General features: G+C 40.7%; 1 protein-coding gene across 1 annotated transcript in view; it reads right to left on the reverse strand.

The window, feature by feature from the left end:
- cspg4 (chondroitin sulfate proteoglycan 4) overlaps positions 1-22,836 on the reverse strand; it is a 114,381-nt gene that overhangs the window by 36,419 nt on the left and 55,126 nt on the right. The window contains exons 2-5 of the mRNA XM_050072659.1: positions 16,821-16,984; positions 8,177-11,728; positions 2,743-2,931; positions 2,301-2,576 (exon numbers count right to left, since the gene is read on the reverse strand). Of these exons, the coding sequence (XP_049928616.1) occupies positions 2,301-2,576; positions 2,743-2,931; positions 8,177-11,728; positions 16,821-16,984 (4,181 nt within the window). The remainder of the gene's footprint in view (positions 1-2,300; positions 2,577-2,742; positions 2,932-8,176; positions 11,729-16,820; positions 16,985-22,836) is intronic.

Genomic DNA, 22,836 nt, shown 5'->3' on the forward strand with positions numbered 1-22,836 from the left:
CGTTTACTCAAGCTGGATCCTGCTCAGCATCGCACATGTTACTGAATGTGTTCATGACTATTGTGTTCAAAGCCGGAGTAAATCAGTCAGTGCTGTGGTTAACAAAAAGCCTTACGTTGTATGACACAGATTCTTCGCTTATATGTGACACATCTGGGCCACATGGCACATAAAGTAACTTTACATTCTTGTGGTTGGTGTTCATGTAGATCTCCTGGTGTTCATGCGCACACTCTCAGTTTTTCTCACTGCACGCCCCCGGTGTCACTGTGCACTTACATAACCCCAAAGAACCACCTCCAGTGATGGCTTTAGCGCCAAATTATGACACACCAGGAAGCCCAGTGTCCATTCCCAAGCTTAAAACAGCATTAGGGGAAAAAAAGAGGAGTACACACACAACCCACTTTAATTTTAAAACAATTACAGTCTGGTTTAAATGCTGCGTCAACTGAGGCTTGGACATTCTTCAATGTGGTCCTCATTTGGGAGACAGGACTCTGTTTCATTCTCTTACAGTAAAAGAAAACAGAAAACGTGCACACACACACAGCTCACATAAAAAAGCAGTAAAAAGAAAAGCTTCTCTGTGACATTTCCATGGCGGCACAAGATGATATCTATGTTCATTTTTGACTCCTGGCTACCAACGTAATCGTTGCTACGCAGCAGACCCATTGGAGTCTCACATTGGGATCTTTCAGAAACAGTATGAGTGAGTCTGGCAGTAGCAAAGCGCGGGACGCTTGTGTGCACTCACACATTATTATAGGAATATACTGGGCCAGTTTATTTTGGCTCCAGGCGGTCCAAAGGCATCGTCAGTTTTTCCACAATGCTTCAGCAAAGTCAAGAGGAGCAGAGGCAGACTGGGGCTAGATGCAGGAGCTATAAGATATGTGTCTAACTAGCTCCAGTAAACTATGTGGTCCATTCAGAATGCATGAGGTTTGCTTTTTTTTTTTCACCGGTAACTACTCATGCATTTTTAATATTTTGCTAAAGCTGGGGCCTCTGAACCGCATGGAGAGAGACCAGATAACTGTGCTGCAGCAGCAGCAGCTCGCAGACTCTCCCTCCCCTCTCTCTCTGGTACAACACAACAAATCCAAAACAGCGCTGAGAAGTAACCTGGGAAAGTTTCATGGCAATGCCTCACTGTGGTAATCCTCATGAACAGCCACTGTGATCTACTCATGAGAGGAAGATGTTAAACTCCCTGGAGTTATTAAAACTGGATGAAATATGGATTATTGGATTTTTTTGCGGGGTCTTCTGGGAAGTTTTTGGTCTGGGACTGACAAAAATATAAATATAATTTCTGTCCACATGAAATTCAGGTGCTTTGAAGAAATGATTAATCCAATCTACTAAATCTCTCAGATGTTAGTTAGAGGATGCAGGGTTTTGGTGGGTTTGGAAACACATGCGGTACACATATGCTAACAATTTAGTGAAACCAGCCACATGGTGAATAAAAAGTAGGCAAGTTTTATTTTACAATATTCTGCCAATAAAGAAGGCAAAACAAATGTCAGAATTTTGAAAACAGCAAGAGAAACCAAATGGTAAAACACAATTATTAAGGTTTTAAAGGTCCAGTGTGCAGGATTTAGAGGCATCTATGGTCAGAAATTGTATATAATATTCATAACTAAACATATATGTTTTAATATTCTTAATATGTATTTTTTATTACTTTATTAAATATTGATATATATATATATATATATATATATATTCTTCTCATTTCTCCTTGAATGAGTGTTGTATAATTGTATGGTTGTATTTCTTTGCTGTTTAAGGAATTGTTGTGCTTTCATTAACTTAGAACAGGAGTCAGCAACCTTTACTTTCAAAAGAGCCATTTTTTGCCCAAAAAATTGGAGCCACAATAAATATTTGTGTCTTATAGTGACAGCAGCACAGCCTATTTAATCTGAATCAGCCTATAAACATTCCTAATAGGTCTAACTGAGCATTCATTAATATGTTTTACAACAAAGCAGCCACTCTGCAGTGGGCTATTAATTATTTGGTACTTAAACTTTGCAGCGTTAGTAGTGAACGCAAACAAATATGTCCACTAACTATGAAATTCTCTAATTTCCTCTGAGACATTTTCTTTTTTGGATTTGGAATCAATAGCTGGCCTCATGAGGGAGATTCAAGACTAAACATTGCTATTGAGATTTGGCAAATTTTAGGAAAAGGCGACAGGCCGTAGATGTATGACGAACATAGCTGACGAGATCTTAAAACATTTTATTCAATATTTCTGTCATCATATAATTACGTACCTCTTCCCATGTAAAGTAGGTGACCTCGTCTCCATCTAGGTAACGGAGGTCCCCATGCTGCGGCGGCTCCTCCACAACAAAGTCAATGTTTGCTGAGCTGTAGAAGGGATGTGTGATGTTAACGATCTCTGCGTTAATCGCCTTGCTGAGGCCTTCCTTCACTGTGAAATTAAAGGTCTGAAGGGGGATGAGGCGGGGCACGATGTTCACAGAGACGTGCAGGTCCTCCACTGTAGTGAAACCATTACTGACATCCACTGTGAAGGCGTCATTGCCCTGAAAGAGATGGATGTTCAAATATGTTATTTAAATAATAAAAATAGACCTTGTACCTCGGACTCATCAGAGGCTGAGGTTGTCTTTTGTCTGATTTTACTCTGGGTGTGAATATGAAAGAGCTGCCACATCTGATTTACTACAACAAAATAAATGAACACTGAACCTGGATGGATGCAGACACGTAGAGAATGCGCCCCTGATCAATGTCCTCTTGAGTGAAGGAGTGAATGTAGTTGAGGACAGGAGAGGCCATGCTGTCCGAGCTGTTTGTCAGCTTGACCACATGACCGAGACGAGGAGGCGCTTTAATGATGAACACCATTTCTGTAGGCACAATATCAGCTTGGTCCACCTGAAAGGCAAAGATACACACTTTAAATCTATGATTCAACATCTTAATGTCTTTATTATGTTGTTTTTGTAGAATGATCATTTTAATGTGTTTTGTGTGTGTAGTGAAACAACCTTATTGCCACAATAAATGTTGGCATTGCACATTCTGCAAACCACAGATATGTAACATTTGTACGGTTCAGATGTAGCAGATATGTTTAAGAAAAGACTGTATTTTAGCTTACAATACCCTGCTTTGTTGCCACAACCACTGCTGGAAATGCCACAATTGTCTTACCAAAAAAAAAAACACCCATTGTCTTGCCAAAATAGCAGCTGAACATGCCATGATGTCTAGCTGGAAAACCCCTGGTTTTGGTGCCACAATCATCACTAAAAATTCTGCCAGTATCTCGCTAAAAGACACCCGGTTTTAGTGCAACACTCACCACTAAAAAAGTCGACAATGTCTTGCTGAAAAACACCTGATTTTAGTGCCACAATCACCACTGAAAATGCCGCTAATGTCTCGGTTTTAGTGCCACAGTTGCAGCTGGAAATGCTACCATTATCTTACCAAAAAACACCCATTGTTTTGCCAAAATAGCAGCTGAGCATGTCATGATGAAAACACCTGGCTTTGGTACCACAATTAAAGCTGGAAATGCAGCCAATGGTTTGCTAAAAAAACACGCATGTTAGTGCCACAATCACTACTGAAAATGCTACTAATGTCTCGGTTTTAGTGCCACAACTGTAGCTGGAAATGCCACCAATGTCTTACCAAAAAAAACACTCATTTGTTTGTCTGTTTTTTCCCCCAAAATGGCAGCTGAAAATGCCATGAATCACCCGAATTTGGTGCCACAATTATCACTAACAATGCAGCCAATGTCTTACTTAAAAAACACACATTGTAGTGCCACAATCACTACTGAAAATGCTGCTAATATCCTGCTAAAAAACCCACCCAGTTTTAGTGTCACAATTGCAGCTGGAAATACCATAATGTCTAGCTTAAAACAGTTGGTGTTGGTGCCACAATTACCACAAAAAATGCAGGCAATGTCTCGCTAAAGAACACCTGGTGTTTGAGGTTGGTTCTAAAACAGAAATCCCCAACAATGTCTTACCAAAAACACCCATTTTTTGCTAAAATGGCAGCACAAAATGCCATAATGTGTAGCTGAAAAACACCAATTTTTCTTGCCACAATATTCACAAAAAATGCAGCCAATATCTCGCTAAACAAAACACCTCGTTTTGGTGCCACAATCACTACTGATAATGCCACCAATGTCTTACCAAAAAACACCCACTTTTTTTTTATTTTTTTGCCAAAATGACAGCAGAAAATGCCACAATGTGCAGCTGGAAAACATCCAGTTTTGGTGCCACAATCATTAAAAATGCAGCCGATGTCTCGCTAAAAAACACCTGGGTTTGGTGCCATAATCGCAGCTGGAAATGCCAAAATCTCTTACCAAAAACACCTAGTCTAAAACACCTAGTGCAGTTTGTTGGTCAGTGGGCTGCTGCTGCTTGGCAGCCATCTCAGTTTCATGCCATCCACCATCCCCTCCACCCTATGATGACAAAGTCAGCTCATATACATGTAACTGAACTATGTCAGTGCAGAAAAGTTGATATGTTACGTACGAAACAAAAGTTAAATATTCATGCTTTGCACAAGAGTACAATGCCAGCATTTTCTTCTGACGACTGGGCTGTGTTAAATTACTCCACCTTGTTACTTATTAAGCCTCAAAAGGCAGCACACACAGAAAAATGGCATGACTTTTAAAATGTGGTGATGATAGATGCTGTTGTCCTCAACCATGGAAATAAAGGAACCACTCACAGCTGACAAAAATAGCAGAAGGTTGTGCAACTGCCCCAGTGACAGTTGGCAAAACAAATCAAATAAACTAATAAAACTTTAAGAAAAAAGCATTCATGTGAAATTGGCAGCAGTGTTTCAGAGTTGGAGTTATATTAGACATCTGGAGCTGGATTCCTTTTCTTATTTCCTTTTAGCACAGAAACAGTATTGTGAGTTAATGTTAGTACACTACATTAATTTGTTATGTATTAACTGCTAAAATAGAGCACTTCAACTTTAGTACAGTTTATACCTAATGGTACGAGTAAAGCATATAGTACCTAATTGGAACAGTGTGTCTGTATGGTGGAGAGAAACTTGAAAAAGACATTTGTGACATTTGGCAACATTTAAAGTCATGCTGCAGATTTACACACAGGCAGATTTACGGTCATCCCACTGAGAAGATTTAATAAACTCTCTGGAGCCTGAAGCCGTGGAGTGTTTAGCAGTCGAGCTTGCATTTGAGAATATTTCAGAAGATCGTACTACTTTTCATTTCATAGTAAGGACACACATTGGAAAAGCTCCCAGAAGCTGAGTCAATATTTTACCTGTTGTAAAGGCCATTCTGCCAAGGCTTTGTTCAATACATATTTCAGTAGTATGTGTACTGGATGTCTGGGTTCTGCTCCAGTCAATACTGCTATACTATGGTGAAAAGAAAGTTTAAAAGAAAGAACATTTCACTTCCAGAATTGTCCCTCATTATTATACAAGTCAAGATATATATACAGAGAATGTGTTATGAATGGGCCGACAATTTAAACCTCATTAACTGCATTCAAGATGAAGTGCAGGCAGGCTCATCTTATAAATTACAGTGGGCTTCAGGAAGCTCCTCGGGGGATACTTAGTGCTCTGTTTTCCACACTTAATAGACTGTAATTTAGTACATAAACTAGATTAAAAGCAGCAACTGCACAGTCATATTTAGCCCTGCTTTCATGTGGTTATAATGTAGATTAAAGACGGGGTTACAAAACGGGGCAGTATGCTCGAATGGGTCATGAGAAAGATCTATTTCACAAAGTGAAAATAAACTTGAAAAAGACAAAGACAGTGTTCTGTCACATAATCCCCGCCAAGATGCTTAAATTCTAAATACTGTCTTGATGAGTAAAAACAAATGTGTGCTTTATAAATTAAGGGTCTGCAAAGCAGATTTAGATTTGTAGATTTGTGAACTGTAACTCTGGATGAGTGGTTCCCAGACTTTATCCTTAAGGGACCCCTTTTTTTATTATCAAGTAAACTGACGACAGATTTTATGGATATTTCATTTTATATTCAATGTTTAAAAATAACAGTACTGAAACACTGCAACTGACCCCAACAGTGAAAACAATAACTGCAGGAAGTTTGCGTAAAATTAGCAATTTGGACGATTTTGAGTAGATTGTATTGATTGAATTTTGCATCACAGGTACGTTTTTCTGATATTTTTAGGAACTTTCTAAACAATTCTGTCTATATTATGTTGTTTTGTTTTTTTTAAATAATCATACACACTAAATAGGCTTCATTTTTGTTCTCCTCCCTGACGCTTGGCCATTATTCTATTAGCTCTGTGGTTGTTTTAACTGGGTACTTTTCTAATGCATAGTGAGGCAGTTTAGTTTCTTGTTCAGGTTCTCAATGTGCCCTTAACCGGTGACATTTTTTTTATTTTAATATCTTGAATAATAATCTAAACGTTGAAAATAAGAATTTAATTTAGTTTTCCTCACATAAATTAAGGAAATTCTGAGATATAGGCCTACTATATATGAATATATACGTTTTTTTACACCCTTAAAACAACCCTGTCTCCTAGAAATTGTATTTGTAAATTACTAAACTGTTTTAATAATTACTTTTGCTGCCTGGATTATGTTAAAGATATACTAAGCAAGATTTTCCTGAAAACAATGAATAGACTCATACTGAAGTAATCCCTCTCAATTATCGCCTATGACCGACTAGAAGTGTGTGGCAGTGTATTTTTCTGCAAAGACTCTGCTCTCTGCCTGTATTTTCTTATTATTTTCTGTGCTCAGGATGTTCATTGATGTCTACGGCTACTGCTCTACAGTGAGGCTAGGGCTTCATTAAAAGGTAGTGACCAGATGCCAGACTGTAAGCAGCAGGCATCCAAGAGACAGCGCCAAGGCTGTAGACTGCAGATAATAACGGATGTAGCTACCATGATGTCACCCATTGGTTTGTGGACAGCTGTTTTGGAGCCTTAAGTTAGGCATTTCAACCGTCGCCATCATTTTTTTTGGACACAGAAGTGACCATATTTGAGAGGGTAGAGCAGCCTTTAAATATGCAAAACTTTGGCCCTTAAAAATAGTAAACGGGTGAGTTATGAAAAACTCCCTTCTCTGTACAGTGAATATTGTAATTAGTTATAGACACCAAAACTATGCTTTAGACTCAAGTGGTCATTCAATGAACTGCAGTTTTTGGTACTTCAACACTGGCTTCATTTTTCAGCCTTTGGGCTATACTCCAAACCAGAGTTGACTTTAATTACACTTTTGCTGGCGAGCATGTTCACAAACAGTAACCAACAATTCTGCATAGTGCCTTTAAGAGACAAAGTTTCTTTGAGTTACTGAAATACTACATTTATGTACCACGTCGTGAATGGTGGACATACCCTGACAACCCTGAGTTTGCATCCAGACATCTGTCTTTGGTTATGTCATTCAACAGAAACACTTTGGCTGAGGTAAGGGAAAGATTGTGATTTTGTTTAATCATTAATTAATGCAGAACAACCACGGCTCCACCCAGCTTGGTCTTAGCAAAGTGCTGGAAACATCAATAAGTATTATCAATAAGTATGCTCCACCTTCATCACAGCATACATGCAGTCCACTAGTCCACTAGACTGAAAGCTCAACAATAAAGTGAAACACTGCGTCGCTGTAAGTGTGCCAAAAATATTTTCTACCAGTCTCGTTAATCATTAATGATCAATCAATAATGCTGTGGTCACTACAAGTAGAGTGTTTTGCAAGATTGCCTATTTTGGCTGAGAACAAATGGAATATTTCGCCAATGAACATTTCATTTAGTATCAACAATTTTGCGGCTTGCCAGGTACGGTAATTCGCAACATTTCCTCATTATGTTAAAAGATAATGCAGTTAACTTAGCATTAAGATTTCCCCTGTTTCAAATCAGTTGTGTATCAACATAATTTCTATGAGACAGGGCTGCCTGAGATCAAGAAGGCCTCTGGACCCCCTGTGAGGCTTTGGTGACTCCTAGTGGGGGTCAGGACCCCCATGTTGGGAACCAGTACTCTATATGTCACATACATAACTCATCTAGTGATTAAATAAAATCGATTTTGCTCAACATACTGTAATGACTGAGTAAACCTTACCTTGAGATTATCCTGGTTGATTATGGTGTGCTCTCCCTCATAGGAAATGATGACCTCATTGGTGATCACCTCCGGCTCAGAGTAATAACCTTGCTTGAATATCTTAATCCTGAACGTTCCCTCTTCTGAATGTCCTCTTGCTTGGACAGTGAAGCTGAAGGAGTCCTTGGACCTCAGACTCTCATAATTATGCTCATATGACACAACGCCTTTTTTCAGATCCTCCTGGGTGAACTCTAAAGCCTCGATCCCACTGACAATAATCCTGCCATCGCTCGGTGGCGACGTGACCTGGAACTTGATCTCACTATCGCCTCTGATGTCCATGTTCGTGTCAGCGCTCAGCAGGGTGGTGTTGAGGGTCTTGGTGCTTCCATGGTCGATGACAATGATCGTGTTGTTCACGACTCGCAGGTAGGGCTCACTTGCCTGGATGTCAAGCAGCGCGGTGGTCTTGTGGAAGCCATCTGACACCTGCAGTGAGAAGCGTTCCCGGTCCGCTCCGTGGTGGATGAAGAGGATTTTCTTATCTCGCAGGTCGGCTTGTGTGAAACGGAAAAGGGCCTGTGAGGGATTAGCTGTTGAGACGATGTTGCCTGAGAGGATTCCCTCACGAGCGTAGACAATTTGGGTGTCATTGAAACCGGAGTCGTCATCCTTAAACTGAATGACATCAGTTGTAAGCAGACGCTGACCATGACGGACTACATTGAAGACTTTATCCACAACCCTCACAGGAGCATGCTCATTCTTGGATTGGATTGCTATTTGGAAAACTCCGCTCACTGCTTCCTCAGTGCCTGAACTTTCTCCTCCTTGATCAAATGCTGAAAAGCGGAACTCATCACTGCTCGTCTTGGAGCCATCGTGCTTGTAAATAAGCCTTTCAAACTTGAGGTCTTCATTGCTGAATATTCTTATCGCCCCCTCAAATCTAGGCTGCCCAGGTGGGGAATCCCTGATCAGTCGCCCGTACTTTGGGCCCTGTGTGACCCTGTACACAAAATCTGTAGAGCTTGGGGAGTGCATCCAAAGATAGTATTTGTTCAGAGCATGCTCACCACCCTGCAAGACAACCAGCTTCTCATTAGTCAGAACAGGAGCGTCTGCATTTGCGAGGATGGTAATTGGGAAGGTGTACAGAGGGGAGTACTGATCGTCAGCAAGGACCCTGAACTGGAACTGGTCTATACTATCCACAGCTCTTTGCACACGTACTTTGTAGCTAATAGTGCTGTCCAAAATGTCCTTCTGTGTGAAGGTGTCCCCCTCAGCCAACTCCCTGTCAGACAACTTGAGACTACCGAGTGTTGGAGGCTTGACGATGATGTATCTTACAGTTTGTGGATCTGGGTTTTTCCCTTTTACTTCAGCTTGAAGCTCTGTTACACTGATCGTTTGCTCTTCACCGGCCTCCATCTCAAGTGGGACCAGGTTAGAAATTTTAACTTGCGCAGGGATGATTTTGACCAAGAAGTTTTGGTTGTGGAGGGAGAACTGCCCCAGGTGGACGTCGAACTGAATCCTCTCGCTCACAACATCTTCCTGGTCAGCCGAGTCTGTGCTAACATATCTAAGGCGGGCTTGATCTAAATCGGATTGATGGAAAGTTGTAACCTGCTTGTACATTCCATTAGGTGTCATTATCTGTAGTTCTCCATACATCAAAGGTTGTGTGACGTTATACACAACATCTCCATTACGAGGATGAGCGATGACAGCCAGGCTTTGAACACCTATGGATCCGTTGCTTCCTTGAGACAAGAGAAGTCCAGTGTTGGTGACCATAGTCATATGAGGCTGTGTCACAGCTAACTTAAAAGAAGTTGAATGGCTGACTGACTGTCCATCTGACACCTCCAGGGTAATTCCAGAAGCACTACCCCCTCTGTGTATGAAATAGATATTTCCATCTTTCAGTTCCTTGCAAGTGAACTCTGAGATGCTTCTTCCAGGCTGCTGACCGTTTTCGAAGTAACCAACTGCCATGGGAGGTGCTAAGGTTACAGTTACTACTAAATCATTGCAGCGACTGTCAGAATCCATGATTTTAATAAGGCTGGGACTCAGACGAGTTCTGCCGTTTTCTGTGATGGTGAGTTCTCCTCCACCAAGTTGTGGTATGTCATTGATGGGAAGGATTTCTACTGGGACAATATACTCCTGAGGAGTCGTTAAACATTCTGGAAGATTGTCATCACTTTGCACAACCACCTGCAGCTGGATTTGATCTGTATGCCTTTCATTTCCATCATGCATATACTTGATTTTCTTATTGACAACATCAAGAAGAGTGAACTTTCGTGTGCGCCTTGTGCTGGTGTTTATATCAACCAAGCCATACCAGGGATCATTCTGGAGGGTAAAGATGATCTGAGACTGACGTATTCCTGCAGCACTGAGGTCAAATGTAGGGTTCATGTTGTTGATATCAAGAAGAGCTTCCCCAACTTCTGGCACAAGCAACGGAGCAACATCGAGGAGTTTTGTTACATTTTTAAAAATCTCTGCCGTGTCATCTGTTGGGTAGCAATGCTGTTCACTGACGTCTACATCAACATATGGGAATTGAACGGGTGGAGAAGTTGTTGCGTCTGTGTCGTAGTAAGTTGAGTAGTCATAGTCCTCTCCTTCACATTTAACATGGACATCTTTGGTCACCAAAGCATCCTGCAGGCTTCTGTCCTTCTGATTTACTTTGATCTCTCCTAAACAACCAATGAAGGATTCGGCTGTCATTTCCTCCTCTGCGCGACTCAAGGACCCGCTGTCACGAAACACGTCCTTCATTTTCCCCTGGATGCCTCCTAAATACAAGTTTCCAACCAAGTCCAATTTTTCAGATGGGTCAAGAGGGAGAGAGGAAGACTGGCTATCTACCATGATGGTAAAAGAATCCTGACTGACTTGAACCTTAACTCTGTGCCACTGATCATCATCCAGCTGCACCTGGGTATTCTCTAGCACCTCCATGCCACTGCCAAGGTCCACCACACCTTTGAGAAAGCCTTTCACGACACCAATAGCGATGAAGTCTGTCTCTTGGCCAGGGTGGAAAGCAAGTAACGCGTCCTCAATGGTGGTTTTCATCAGGACTTCTAAGACCCTTGGAGCACCACTAGGCCCACTCCAGGTGGGGAAGGACACAAATGAATCAGGAGTGCTGAAACTAGTTGCCTCCCCGTCACCAGCCTCAAACTCACTGCTGCAGGTTTCCTTTGTGTCGTGGCATTGTTTAAACACCGCGCTGAGAATATCAAACTGGTGGGACTCAAATTTGACCTGAGTCATGCAGCCGCGGAAGGGGGGAATGGCAGTGCTGAGATAGGAGGTGTCCAGTTCTCCTGTTCCTCCGAGCCAAATGCCCAGGTCAATATTGAGCTGTTCGCCGTTGACATCCACAGGAACGTACGTCGGGAAGAGCTCATCAATTGTCATGGTGAGTTTGCCATCTTGCAGTGTGAGTGAGACTTTGTGGTCCAGAAGATTGTTCAGCTGAACTCCTTGAGATGAGGTTAGCGTCACCTCGCCAGCCCCCATGTTCATCCGTGCCTAAGGGAAGACAAAAACATTTAATTTAATTATTATTACATATTTGGAGATATTAATTAATATATTGGTAACACTTTATAATAACCATCATTAATAAGTGCTAATTGGTAATGGTTTGTAAACCATCTAAAAACATTATCTGAGAGGCTGTATGATGTTTTTGACGATGCTTTTAATAATTTGTTAATGATTAATAAGTATAATATAGTAACACATTTTTTAACATAAAACATTAATTGGTGATCTATAAATCAGTGATTATTTGTGCACCGATAAAAGCACTATCAGATCATTGTATTGAACACATTTATGAACAGATAGTAAGAGACAAGAAAATGGGAGATTACAAAAAAGTTATCATAAAAAACTCAGCAATGACAACTTTACTATAAAATAAAGTAACGATACAATATTCAAAATGTGTGGGTAGGGCTACTTTAGACACACAGTTCATCTGTTGCAACTTCGTAATATCCATTCAAAGAATGTTTACTTTCAAAGCCATTTATAAAGTAACAGTAAAGTGTTAAAAACTACAGTTGCGACTCTATAATTTCCTCCCAAACAATGCTTATAGATGCATTTAAAGGCATGTATATACCATTTTGCAATTTTGGAAAAACACAGTGGATTGATGAGTCTCATTACCAGGTTGTCAAATGCTTTAAGTTGGTAGATGGACCAAACTGCCAAACAAAAGTGTCTGTATTTGACGACTTGAGAATGATATGCAACAGTCAACTTTGTTTCTTGAGAACTGCAGACTCCACCTTTAACGAGGTATTTTAATCATGCAACAGACTACAGTCTACAAACCAATTATTAATCATTAATGAAGTGTTACAAATATCATATATTTATTTAATGTTTAAAGATGTTTTACGAACGATTTCTAAAAGGTTTACCAATCATTTGAAAATCATTAAGAAAATATGTAATACAGTATATAGAACGTTATAATGTGCACAACAATAAACTGTTATGGTACTGTAAAATTAAAATTATTAGCAAACATTGTCAAGTATCTAATCATTGCTTTTTAAAGGTATAAAAACTATGAACTAAAATTTAATTAACTATCAATTAGGACTGCCCCTTAATGGTTGACCAAATGTTAGTAGACCAGAAAGGTCATTAGTTGGCAAGATTTCATTAGTGGCAGGGGAAAAAAAAGTGAAACTCAGGAGCTGCGCCTTGTCAAAATAAATCAAAACCTATAGTCTGGACCATGTGGGAATTTAATTTGAAAGGACAGGACACAGGAAGTGGCCGCGCTCAGCAGTAAAGTTATAAACCAATCAGATATCTTTCCCTTCTTCTGTAAATATTCAGTCTGATAAATATGGAAAAGTTGATCATGTTAGTGCAGGGCTACCCAGAGCTTTACATCTGTCCCACAGATGACAGGCCTACACACTTATAAACAGCACCTGCAAGAAGATCAGCTCTGCACTCAGGAGTAGTGCCCAGCGCCCAGCGCCCAAACTCGCTCTTCCAGGTGGTTAAAGACACAGCATGTCGGGCCTCTAATTTCCAGGGCTGGTACCTGCGGTTATTCCACAGGCTAGTTAATAACATGTCGGGCAGGAAATCCAAAGTGTGGGATCATTTTGAGAAGGTGAGGGACGAACCCAAGGTGACATGTAAACTCATCTTCATTGGTGGACTACAAACATGACGTATCATCTGAAACATGGAAGTAGCTACATGCCCATTAGCCCACAGCGTCATTAACAGGCGGCTCGCTCAGTGTGTGACGTGCACTTGTAGATAAAATATAGGCCTATATTAATGAAGGTTCATTAGTACGGTTTTGTATTTCTCTGTAATGTAGCACAGTGTTAACAATGTTACTGATACTATTCTTTCTCACACCTTCAACTCAAACCATTGTGTTGCCCCGCCCAAAATATATAATTTAATAATTAAATTAATATCATAAACACGCGGGCGACTAGTCGACTAATGGGTCTAAATGACGACTATTCTGGGGCAGCCCTACTATCAATTAACCATTTATTAATGTGGGGTACCATAAAGTGTTAACTTAAAATGGTTTCCAGCTTTTGTACATGTAGTTTGTAGCATATGGGGTATTCTGATGTATTTGATTGGTCGTCATATCAGAAATGTGCAGCACATGGATGTAGGGCAAATGTTTAAAGATAATTCCTTTACTAAAACAAATAAAAGACTACAAGTTACAACAACTTTGTCCAGTCCTGTCAGTAGTTATGAACAAGAAACTCTCTTGAATGCACAAATACCAATCCAAATACCCTTATCTGTGGTCATGACCTCTCTGGAATCTATTACTTACCATTTATGGGGGTCTAATTCGTTGACTCATAAAACACTTGAGTTTAAGCTTCATTTTATTGTAGTATTAACATTTACGATCAAGACAGTGTATCTACAACCCAAGATAATTCCTCAGGTATGCTCACAGTATTGAATGAGCTGTATTTTAAAAATGAACAAGTTCCAAAAAGTTTCACTGATCACATCAGAGATCTGCGTTTTCACGATTCTTACACATGTACGACAGATAAGGTTATTTAATTCTTATAAGGCCTTAAGTGTATTTGCTCAGAGGATCTCATAACACTCTGAGGAACTGAATGAAGAACACTGAGAAAGGTAGTATCTCCTTTTATTACACACACCCTGAGATTTAACCTCACTGAAAATGCAGAGATATTGTGCTTTCTGGGGAAAATCTATATGAATCTCTGTGACCGCACTCCTGATGCTAATTCTGCTGCTTCTTAATGCCGTCAGACAATTAATAATAGATGTAAAAAGTGACAGTTCTCATTCCAGTGAGACAACTAGAGAAGATAACAGAACAATCAAATCAATTTAGGTTGTTTTCTTGCTGCACTTATGATATGTGTCATATGTGTCTCGATGCTCACTGGTTATCAAACAACACTTTTCACAAGCTTTAAAACAGCTTTGAAACACACTCAAATGTGTGAGATATTCTGCAGCTAACTAATGCGCCCAAAAGTCATTTCATATGTGATGTTTTGGGATTATAGTAGCGAATTAATCAATCAATAAGTTATTAACCAGCTGAAATAATAACACCGGGATGGTTTGACATTGAATTAAATACATATTCAACACTCTAGTTAAAAATTTAACATGTGGAGCTACATCTGTTTGTAAATTAACACTGTATGTTTTATTTAACCCATATTATTATGCTAATCGCTGCATATTTGCTTCTTCTGTGGAGGAGAATAAGAAGCAAAATGACTCACTTTTTATTAAGTAAACACTGAATCTGTTTGTGTATTGTCTTACCTTCTAAAATGAGCAAATTTAGTGATTATTTAGCTTTGATTTTATTTTCACTCGAGTAAATTTTAAGTCCTTCTCTGTCTTTGAGTTAACATGAAAGCTACAGTAGGTAACTTCTATGACAAAAAATGTCACTTTATTCTGAGAGAAGTACAACAGACAGATAGTCTGTGAAAAACAAAAATCATGTCCCTCCTCTTCTTCCTATTGCTGCTGCTTCACTAACAACCAATCAGAGCCTAGTAGTCTCTAACACTGTTGTCAATCATATCAGTCACTGCTCATGAACTGTGGTCAAACTGTCAAACTAGGCAGTCCTGATCAAACATGAATTCATTTTCTGTTACTGCATTACATATTTCTCACCTCAGATGTTTTCAGGAACATATTTTAGTGTACTGTTTAGCTGTAAAATAAGAACGTTTGTGACCAGGGTGCCACAGTGAGTGCGTTTACATGGACAGTTTAATTCCCTTTTCATTCCGAATGAAAGTTCGTTCCTATTAAAAGTGATCTTGTAAACAACTAATTCGGAATGAAAATGGCCAATGCGATTGAAAATTCAATCCGATGTAAGGGGCTGGAATATTCTGTTTCTAATTCCGAATGAAAGAATTTCTCGCACTTGTATACACTCATTCCTCTTTAAGTTCATTCCGGTCTTTCTGCGCACGCTCGTTTCCTTGCCCTTCTGGCGCGATGACGTATATAGCGCGCATAGCAACGGGCTGAGATAGAGCAGTCGGACTTGTTGCACTCACCGGTTTCCATTCGCCACAGCACGGTCTTCTATCTCCCTTCTTTGACCTTCTACCTCCCTTCTCCTCCTCAACAGACGAAGCATTAGCAGAACAAGGTTGTTGTCGTACTGCTGCTTCAAGAATATGAGCAAAACAAGCCTGAAAAACGCACTAAGAACGGCGTCATCAAGCATCTTGTTATCCGGAGCGAGGACTACAGTGTTTTCTTCAGGTAAACGTAAACACGTGACATCCGCCCCGCCCCCTATCCAATCAGAAACCTTCCCTGCCCCAAACCTTGCACAGACCCGAATAAAGGCGATTAAACTGATCTCCCGTGTAAACCCTCATTCGGTATGAATATTTCTCATGTAAACTACCTGGAAACACTTTAATTCCGAATGATTTAATTCAGATTTATTTCATTCTGAATGAGAAGCCATCATGTAACCGCACCCAGTGTAAATAGTCCACCAAAGTACCGAGCACCATCCACCAGCTGGACCAACTTTCTCATTTTACAGCTAAACAGTACAATATAATACGTTTCTGAAAACATTTGCGGCAAGAAATAGGCAATGCAGTAACAAGATCTTGATATATTTGATCAGCGCTGCCTAGTTTGACAGGTTGACAGCAGTTTATGAGCAGTGATTGAAATAATCAGAGACTCCTCAGCTCTAAATGGTTGTTTTTGTTCAAATTCCAAAAGGACATTAAAAGCAATACAAGGCAGTAGAGTAGGCAGAGGAATATGTTTTTTGAAGATTATCTGTCTCATTTAGTGCTGTGGTTTTGTGAATATAGAGACAGTTTAAACCAATGTGAAAAAGTCACCAACTACAGCTTTAATTTAGGCACCATCACTGGTTTCTTTTACATATGTGCTCCTGTAACTGCTAACACTGATCATTTTGGTGTAGCAAATCTCTGCTGTACAACATGACAGCGGAGATTTTCAATTTTTGGGACTGGCCAACCTATATCATCTTTCAGTATCAAAACAATATTTCAGCCTCCTCCACAGTTTGTTAACCACTCACCTGTACTTTGCCATTTTGCAGCTCAAGGAACAGGTAGTCCTCCATTCCCGCAGCCAATAACAGCAGCCCACTTCGCCGACTCGTCTTGATCTGTAGGGACAGATGGAAGGTGGAGACATCTTGGAAGGCTTGTAGACTGCAGTAGCTGTCCCCAAAGTAGGATTCTGTGAAGAGTGAAAATAGGACATTGCATATTAATATAAGAAAGAAGCATCATGTCAGCGGAGAAGTCAAAGGCACACCGCGTAACTGCAACAATCAGTGATCTTCACTGTGTGTCATCCTCCACACACACACACACACACACACACACACACACACACACACACACACACACACACACACATATTTTCTTTAACTGTGCACTTTTAAATAAAGACATAAATGTCTCATCCATTTCAGCATATCTCACAATTTGCATTCTCTACACTGTGGCAACATAAAATGCATCATTACATTACGGTAACACAAAGAGACACCTGCACATGAAGCCATAAACTCATCCGACAACTGCTGGATGGCAGCTCTGTGAATTCTAATGTGGAAGTTTGGAGAAACCAATTACTGTATACGAGCATTTCTCACGTTACAGTGCAACTTGCTCAGGACTGATTTCTATATTATCAGGTGTCCTCCAGCTGCACCTGGCTGAAGAGGAGCTCCTCTGGCCTCAAAGGGATTCTCTCACTGAGACATCAGTCATTACCCCTGCGGAGGTTTTCCGGGCATATAGAGTCTTGGGGTGCAGGATTTCCCAGGCTTGAGCTGTCTCGTTTCCAATGATATGCAAATTCAGCCACCTGCCTCGGACTGTGCTCTGCGAGGCCCTCGACAAAATGTAAACCACGGAGGAAGTCAATTATTTCCCAGTGCACATGCTCTGAAATTAAACTGGACCACCTCCAAGACCCCGTTTCCTCAGCATGGGTTTTCCATGGCCTGAGCCAAGAGATATAGAAAGGGGGCTTTCCATTAGACACCCACTCACCCTTGCAAGGGACAAGACACAGACAGTCATTGGAACACAGTGAAGAAGGCAGTCTTCTCATCACACAATGCTAATGCCTTAGAATATTTGGAATAGTGAGGCAGAGAGAGACATTGCTGTGTCAAAGTTAGAACATTCCTTCGAGATCACGAGGGCCAAAATATTCCCTCAAATCAACAGCAGCATCCAGTAGCCTGGCGGGGTGGTGGGCTCGATGCCACGAGGCAAAAATCTCACAGAAAGACTTCAGACACGACTGAGTCAGAGAAAATAAGACACCACACATTCCCGTTCAGAGCTATAAATGGAAAAAGTATGTTCTACTGACTGTGTTTGAAGGTGTCCGTGTGTGTGTGTGCCTTTAAAGGGCAGCTTGTGTCTGTGTTGCATCTACATTAATGCCACGCTGCCAACTTCAAAACACTGAAGGGTACAATTGTCCTTTGGTTTTGCATCCTGTAAATGAACCCCTCCATCCCCAGATCTGCAACAAACACTGGAAATGTGAACAAAGACAATCATTTTGATGTCAGCAAGGACGAAAGCAAAGCTTTTATCATCGTGCCCATGCTTTTGTGATTTCACTAAGAGGCGTTTGCTTTTGGTTCCAAGGCTGCTCTGTCATGAACAAAGTCAGTGATGAACGGTCTCAGCACTGGGGCCGAATACACAGAGACAGTCGATTATACACTGCTGCACAGCACCGGTCTCCTGCAGCCAGACACGCCATGTTGGTGGCTCTCAGAAATAAATATCACAGGAAATTGTTTCTGACAATATCGCATGTTACACTTTGTTATTCATTCTGAGTTAAATCGAACCGATAAGCTGCAAGAAAACTAAATCAACAATTCAAAACGAGAGTGGAGCTCAACATGCAAATATCATTTGTATTACTGAATCGAATGAAATTATCACAGTTACACATCATTCATTTTCAAAATGTCACTTTTCGGAGGCTATTGTCGTTAGCTGTTACTGACTGTGCCGGAGGCTATTATGGTACAGTTCAGAGAGTCTCTGCTACGGCTAAGGTATTCCAAATGAAAGACTTGTGCTAATTGCACAGGAGCCTTCAGGCTGAAACTGAAAAATGGGGGAACAGAATCTTTTCTTACAGGCAATTGCATTAACAAAGAAAATCGCAATGAGCTCCATGGTTCTTAAACCCGAGCTTTTGTTGGATTGTTCACTGAGCATGGGGATAAAAAGCTGAAGGAGAGGGCGATGCCAAGACAATTCTGCCTGGGGATTTTCTGGTTCAAATTCAGCTTGCTGCTGTTGCCTTCAGGAAAAGGGAGCACATTTTCTAATGATACACACAATAGCTTCACTCTCTGCAGTGTACCTGGACCTGGGATTCATTAGTTCCCCAGCTAAGCTCTGCAAAGCTCTGTGTAGAATAGGCTTCGTGTAGGAAAAGCACATTTTCAATATGCTATCTGTATAAATGCCCTGCTCTGTGACACTGCTTTTGTCTCCTGCTTGAACTGCTCCTGTGCTCACACCGTCTAACAGGTATGCAAAAAGTCACTCGCTCCTGCAGGATGGGAAAAAGAAACAGAATCATGGAGGTTTTTTGAGGACATGCATCATAAGACTCATGTTTTCCACTGCAACACTCAGCTACACTGTCCATCTTCCAGGGACTCGGGGCTGTGTGTCGATGAGATCTAGCCCGAGGTGATTTCACTGACAAGGCATCATTATCTGTAAAGGATCATCCCCGCTCCTTAACAGTGTAAGCTGGAGCTGTGAAGCTGCTGCCACACTCGGTGTCAGTCTGTGTGTGGAGGTTTAACCACCAAAGAGGACAGTCTCTGATCCCCTTCAGCTACCACACCCCTTCTCACACTACTTTATTGTGCGTCAACCAGAATCCTGGTCTCGGGCCAATGCAGATGGCTATAATTTGATGACTGACTGCGCTTGTATTTATAATGCTCCGAGGAAACTGAGTCTTCCTCTCTTTCACAAGCGTCTGAATGAATTAGCCTGTTGTCTTTCTTTCCCTTTCCTCCTCCTCCTCCTCTTCTCCATCCTCTTTTGGTCTCAATCTACCAACACATGTCCGGAAAAGCTATGGGGAAGAGAGGCACGCTGACCACAAGTGCAGGAAGATTGTAGACATTCAGACGACTTTGTGTCCTGTGACTTGTCTGTGCCAATGAGTCAAAGTCACTTCAGGCATATTTTGAGTTCTCAGATGCGTAAACAAGATATGAGCCTTTGAAATACTTTCTCTGCGATTGTGCTGTCACCTAATCAAATACCTAAATCACAAGCACGTATTGTTTTATTTGTCAACATGATGGCCCACATTTTATTCAAATAATATGATCTATTCCATGCAGACGTAGAGGATACCCACAGTGTGTTCCTCTACTACAATTTCACCATGGTAACACTCCCTGGAATCCAAACAAACCACCTACTTGCGTAACCCATGGTTAAACCATGGTTAGCTTTACTATAAATAGCGGTTATGTTGGTCATTTGTTTCCTTTGCTGGGCTGTGCCTGCTGCAACAGGGCACACTGGCTTCTGGATATAATTATGTGAAGGATAGGGTGTTGTTAACCATAGATAGAAGCTGAGAGCTTTTAAGGGTGTAATGGCATTTACCATATGGCTACACGGTCATTACCATCAAGAGCAATTATGTCACCCACAAGGGTCAATAGCACTTGTGCTTGTGATAAACATTAGTTTTCCAGTTATGTCTGCAGATAGCGACCGAGTGGACCATCGCAGCATGGAGTGCAATTTACAGGAGCAGCTCTGCATCATAAATCTACTAAATCAATTAGCTGACTGTCAGAAAATTGATCAACAATTTTAATAATTGATTGTTATTTATCAAGCATAATCTTATGTGTTCCAAAAGGTGCACAACAGTTGTCAGTGTTGGGACTTTCTGTTGCTATACCAGAGCATGAAAGTCTCCTATAAACATAGGTGTAGGTTTCAGGGGGGACACAGGGGACGTATCAATGTCAATATTTAGACATTTTTTCCCCCACCAATAACCTGTGAAGCAGACGACTTTTATTTTGACAAAATTAAAAACATTTACACCATAAATTAACGAAAGATAGGCAAAAATTGGTGCATAAAAATTCACCACAATGCAGGAAATTTAGTGTTTGATGCTTAAAATTTCCTTCACCTGTGTCTTATTTGTCACCTATTGTTGAAATGAGATCGACGCCCTACTACTGATTTAGAACAAATAGCCTATGTCTTATGAGAAATTCAATGCCATCTATATATTTTTTTGTAAACATAATGAATTATAAAATGTGTCTACTATGACGTATTTGCAAAAATGTTGAGAACCACAAATTTCTTTGTTTCCCCTTTATCCATTCTTGCAAAGCTAAATCTTCGCAAAGCAATGGGAGGGTGATTAAAGGAACACTTCACCCACATAATGATCACTTGTATATCTATTACAACCCCAGCCTTAGACTGATTTTGTTAAGAAAACTGTTGATGTCAAATTTCCCAACAGTGAATGAAGAATATAAAAACAGAAAACATTTCTGATTAGCTGAAGTGAAGAGTTAAACAACAGCAAAATTCTATCAAAATATTTGTTTGCAAAGTCTCACACTGGATGCTCAGTACTTCCTTAATACATGCATTTTTGCTAAAACCCTACCATTTAAAACACTTTCACATATGAGCAGTATGATGGGCAACTCAAAAGAAGCAGGAGCAGGAGTTTTAAACCTGCATGTTTGCCTCGGCACGCTACTTGTATGTAGAAGTGTTTTAACTGGTAAAGTTTAAGTGAAAATGCATGTGTTTGGGAAGTACTGAGTAAATGACTGGATAAATGAGACATAGATTATACTGCAGGAGTTGTATGAGAGTTTGTAAATGGATGTTTTGATATAGTTTTGTGGTTATTGAACATTGTCCCCGTTTTTCACAAATTCAAGGTCACACAAGATGAGTAACTGGCACACAAATGATCATTTTGTTCATGAAGTATTCCTTTGATTTCTTAAATGGTTATCTTTAGATCCTCAAAGCACTTGGTTATCTTAAGTAAAGGTCAAGGTTTTAGTTAAATCCATTTGAATTACAAGACATGATGTGTTAAACTGTATTAAATAGTGGTTATCCTAGACTCTACGGTTACGCTGACAGTTACACTTAAAGTTGTGTGTATGACAGTTACAGGAGGCTAGCTGACTGTCCTAATTAACAGCATCCAGCTGTCATATGGTAGCTTGAAAGGGTCCGACCTTTGAGGCAGCAGCAGTGCACTATATAGTGCCTTTATTGGAGGCTTGAGGGTTTATAGCTGTCCATGCACAATGTGCCAATATGAGTGGCCATCAAGGCCCCTTTTCAAACATCTGGTGATGGTGCACTCAACAGTTGACCAAAACCAGGATGTTTCCTCAAATTTAACCAAAGTACTTTTGTGGCCTGAGCCTAACCTCACCTCAGGACTCAGGAGGTCTGCGCTTTGTACACCAACAATCCGCCCCAACCATTGCCAATGCTGTCACTGAATAATCCATGCAGCAATTACATAGTTAGTAAAAAACATAAAGTAGTATATAGTATCTAGGTAACAGAGTTGTCAGAGTATTCCTGTGGATGGTGGCTAGGTTAGTGTGTCAAAATGCTAACCTGAGCATAGTGTTAGTTCAGGCAGGACACGCCACCAAGCTCAGCTCACATCCCAGCTACATCAGCTGATCTCAAACAGCCCAATCAACTGATGGAGCAGCTGACTGATAGATCACATGATTCCTTTCTATGCAACCAGTTGGTGAATCTCATTCAGGGCGCCCTATTTAAACTGCTCTGGCCTGCCTACTGTTGCTGCTTCCTGCAAGCTGCTTTGCAACCCGCCTCCACCCCAGCTCCTCCTTTTCATGCTGTGTCTGACTTATTAATGTCATTTCTGTTTGTCATTGATGCTGCTCTGTTCTGTTGCCACAGAGTCTTTGCTGCTGCTCTCCCTACTTTAGGCTTTCCATGTAGGCGCATGAAAGGGCAGAGAGG

Source organism: Epinephelus moara, chromosome 20, assembly GCF_006386435.1.
Source record: "Epinephelus moara isolate mb chromosome 20, YSFRI_EMoa_1.0, whole genome shotgun sequence".
In the NCBI taxonomy this organism is placed as follows: Eukaryota; Metazoa; Chordata; class Actinopteri; order Perciformes; family Serranidae; genus Epinephelus; species Epinephelus moara.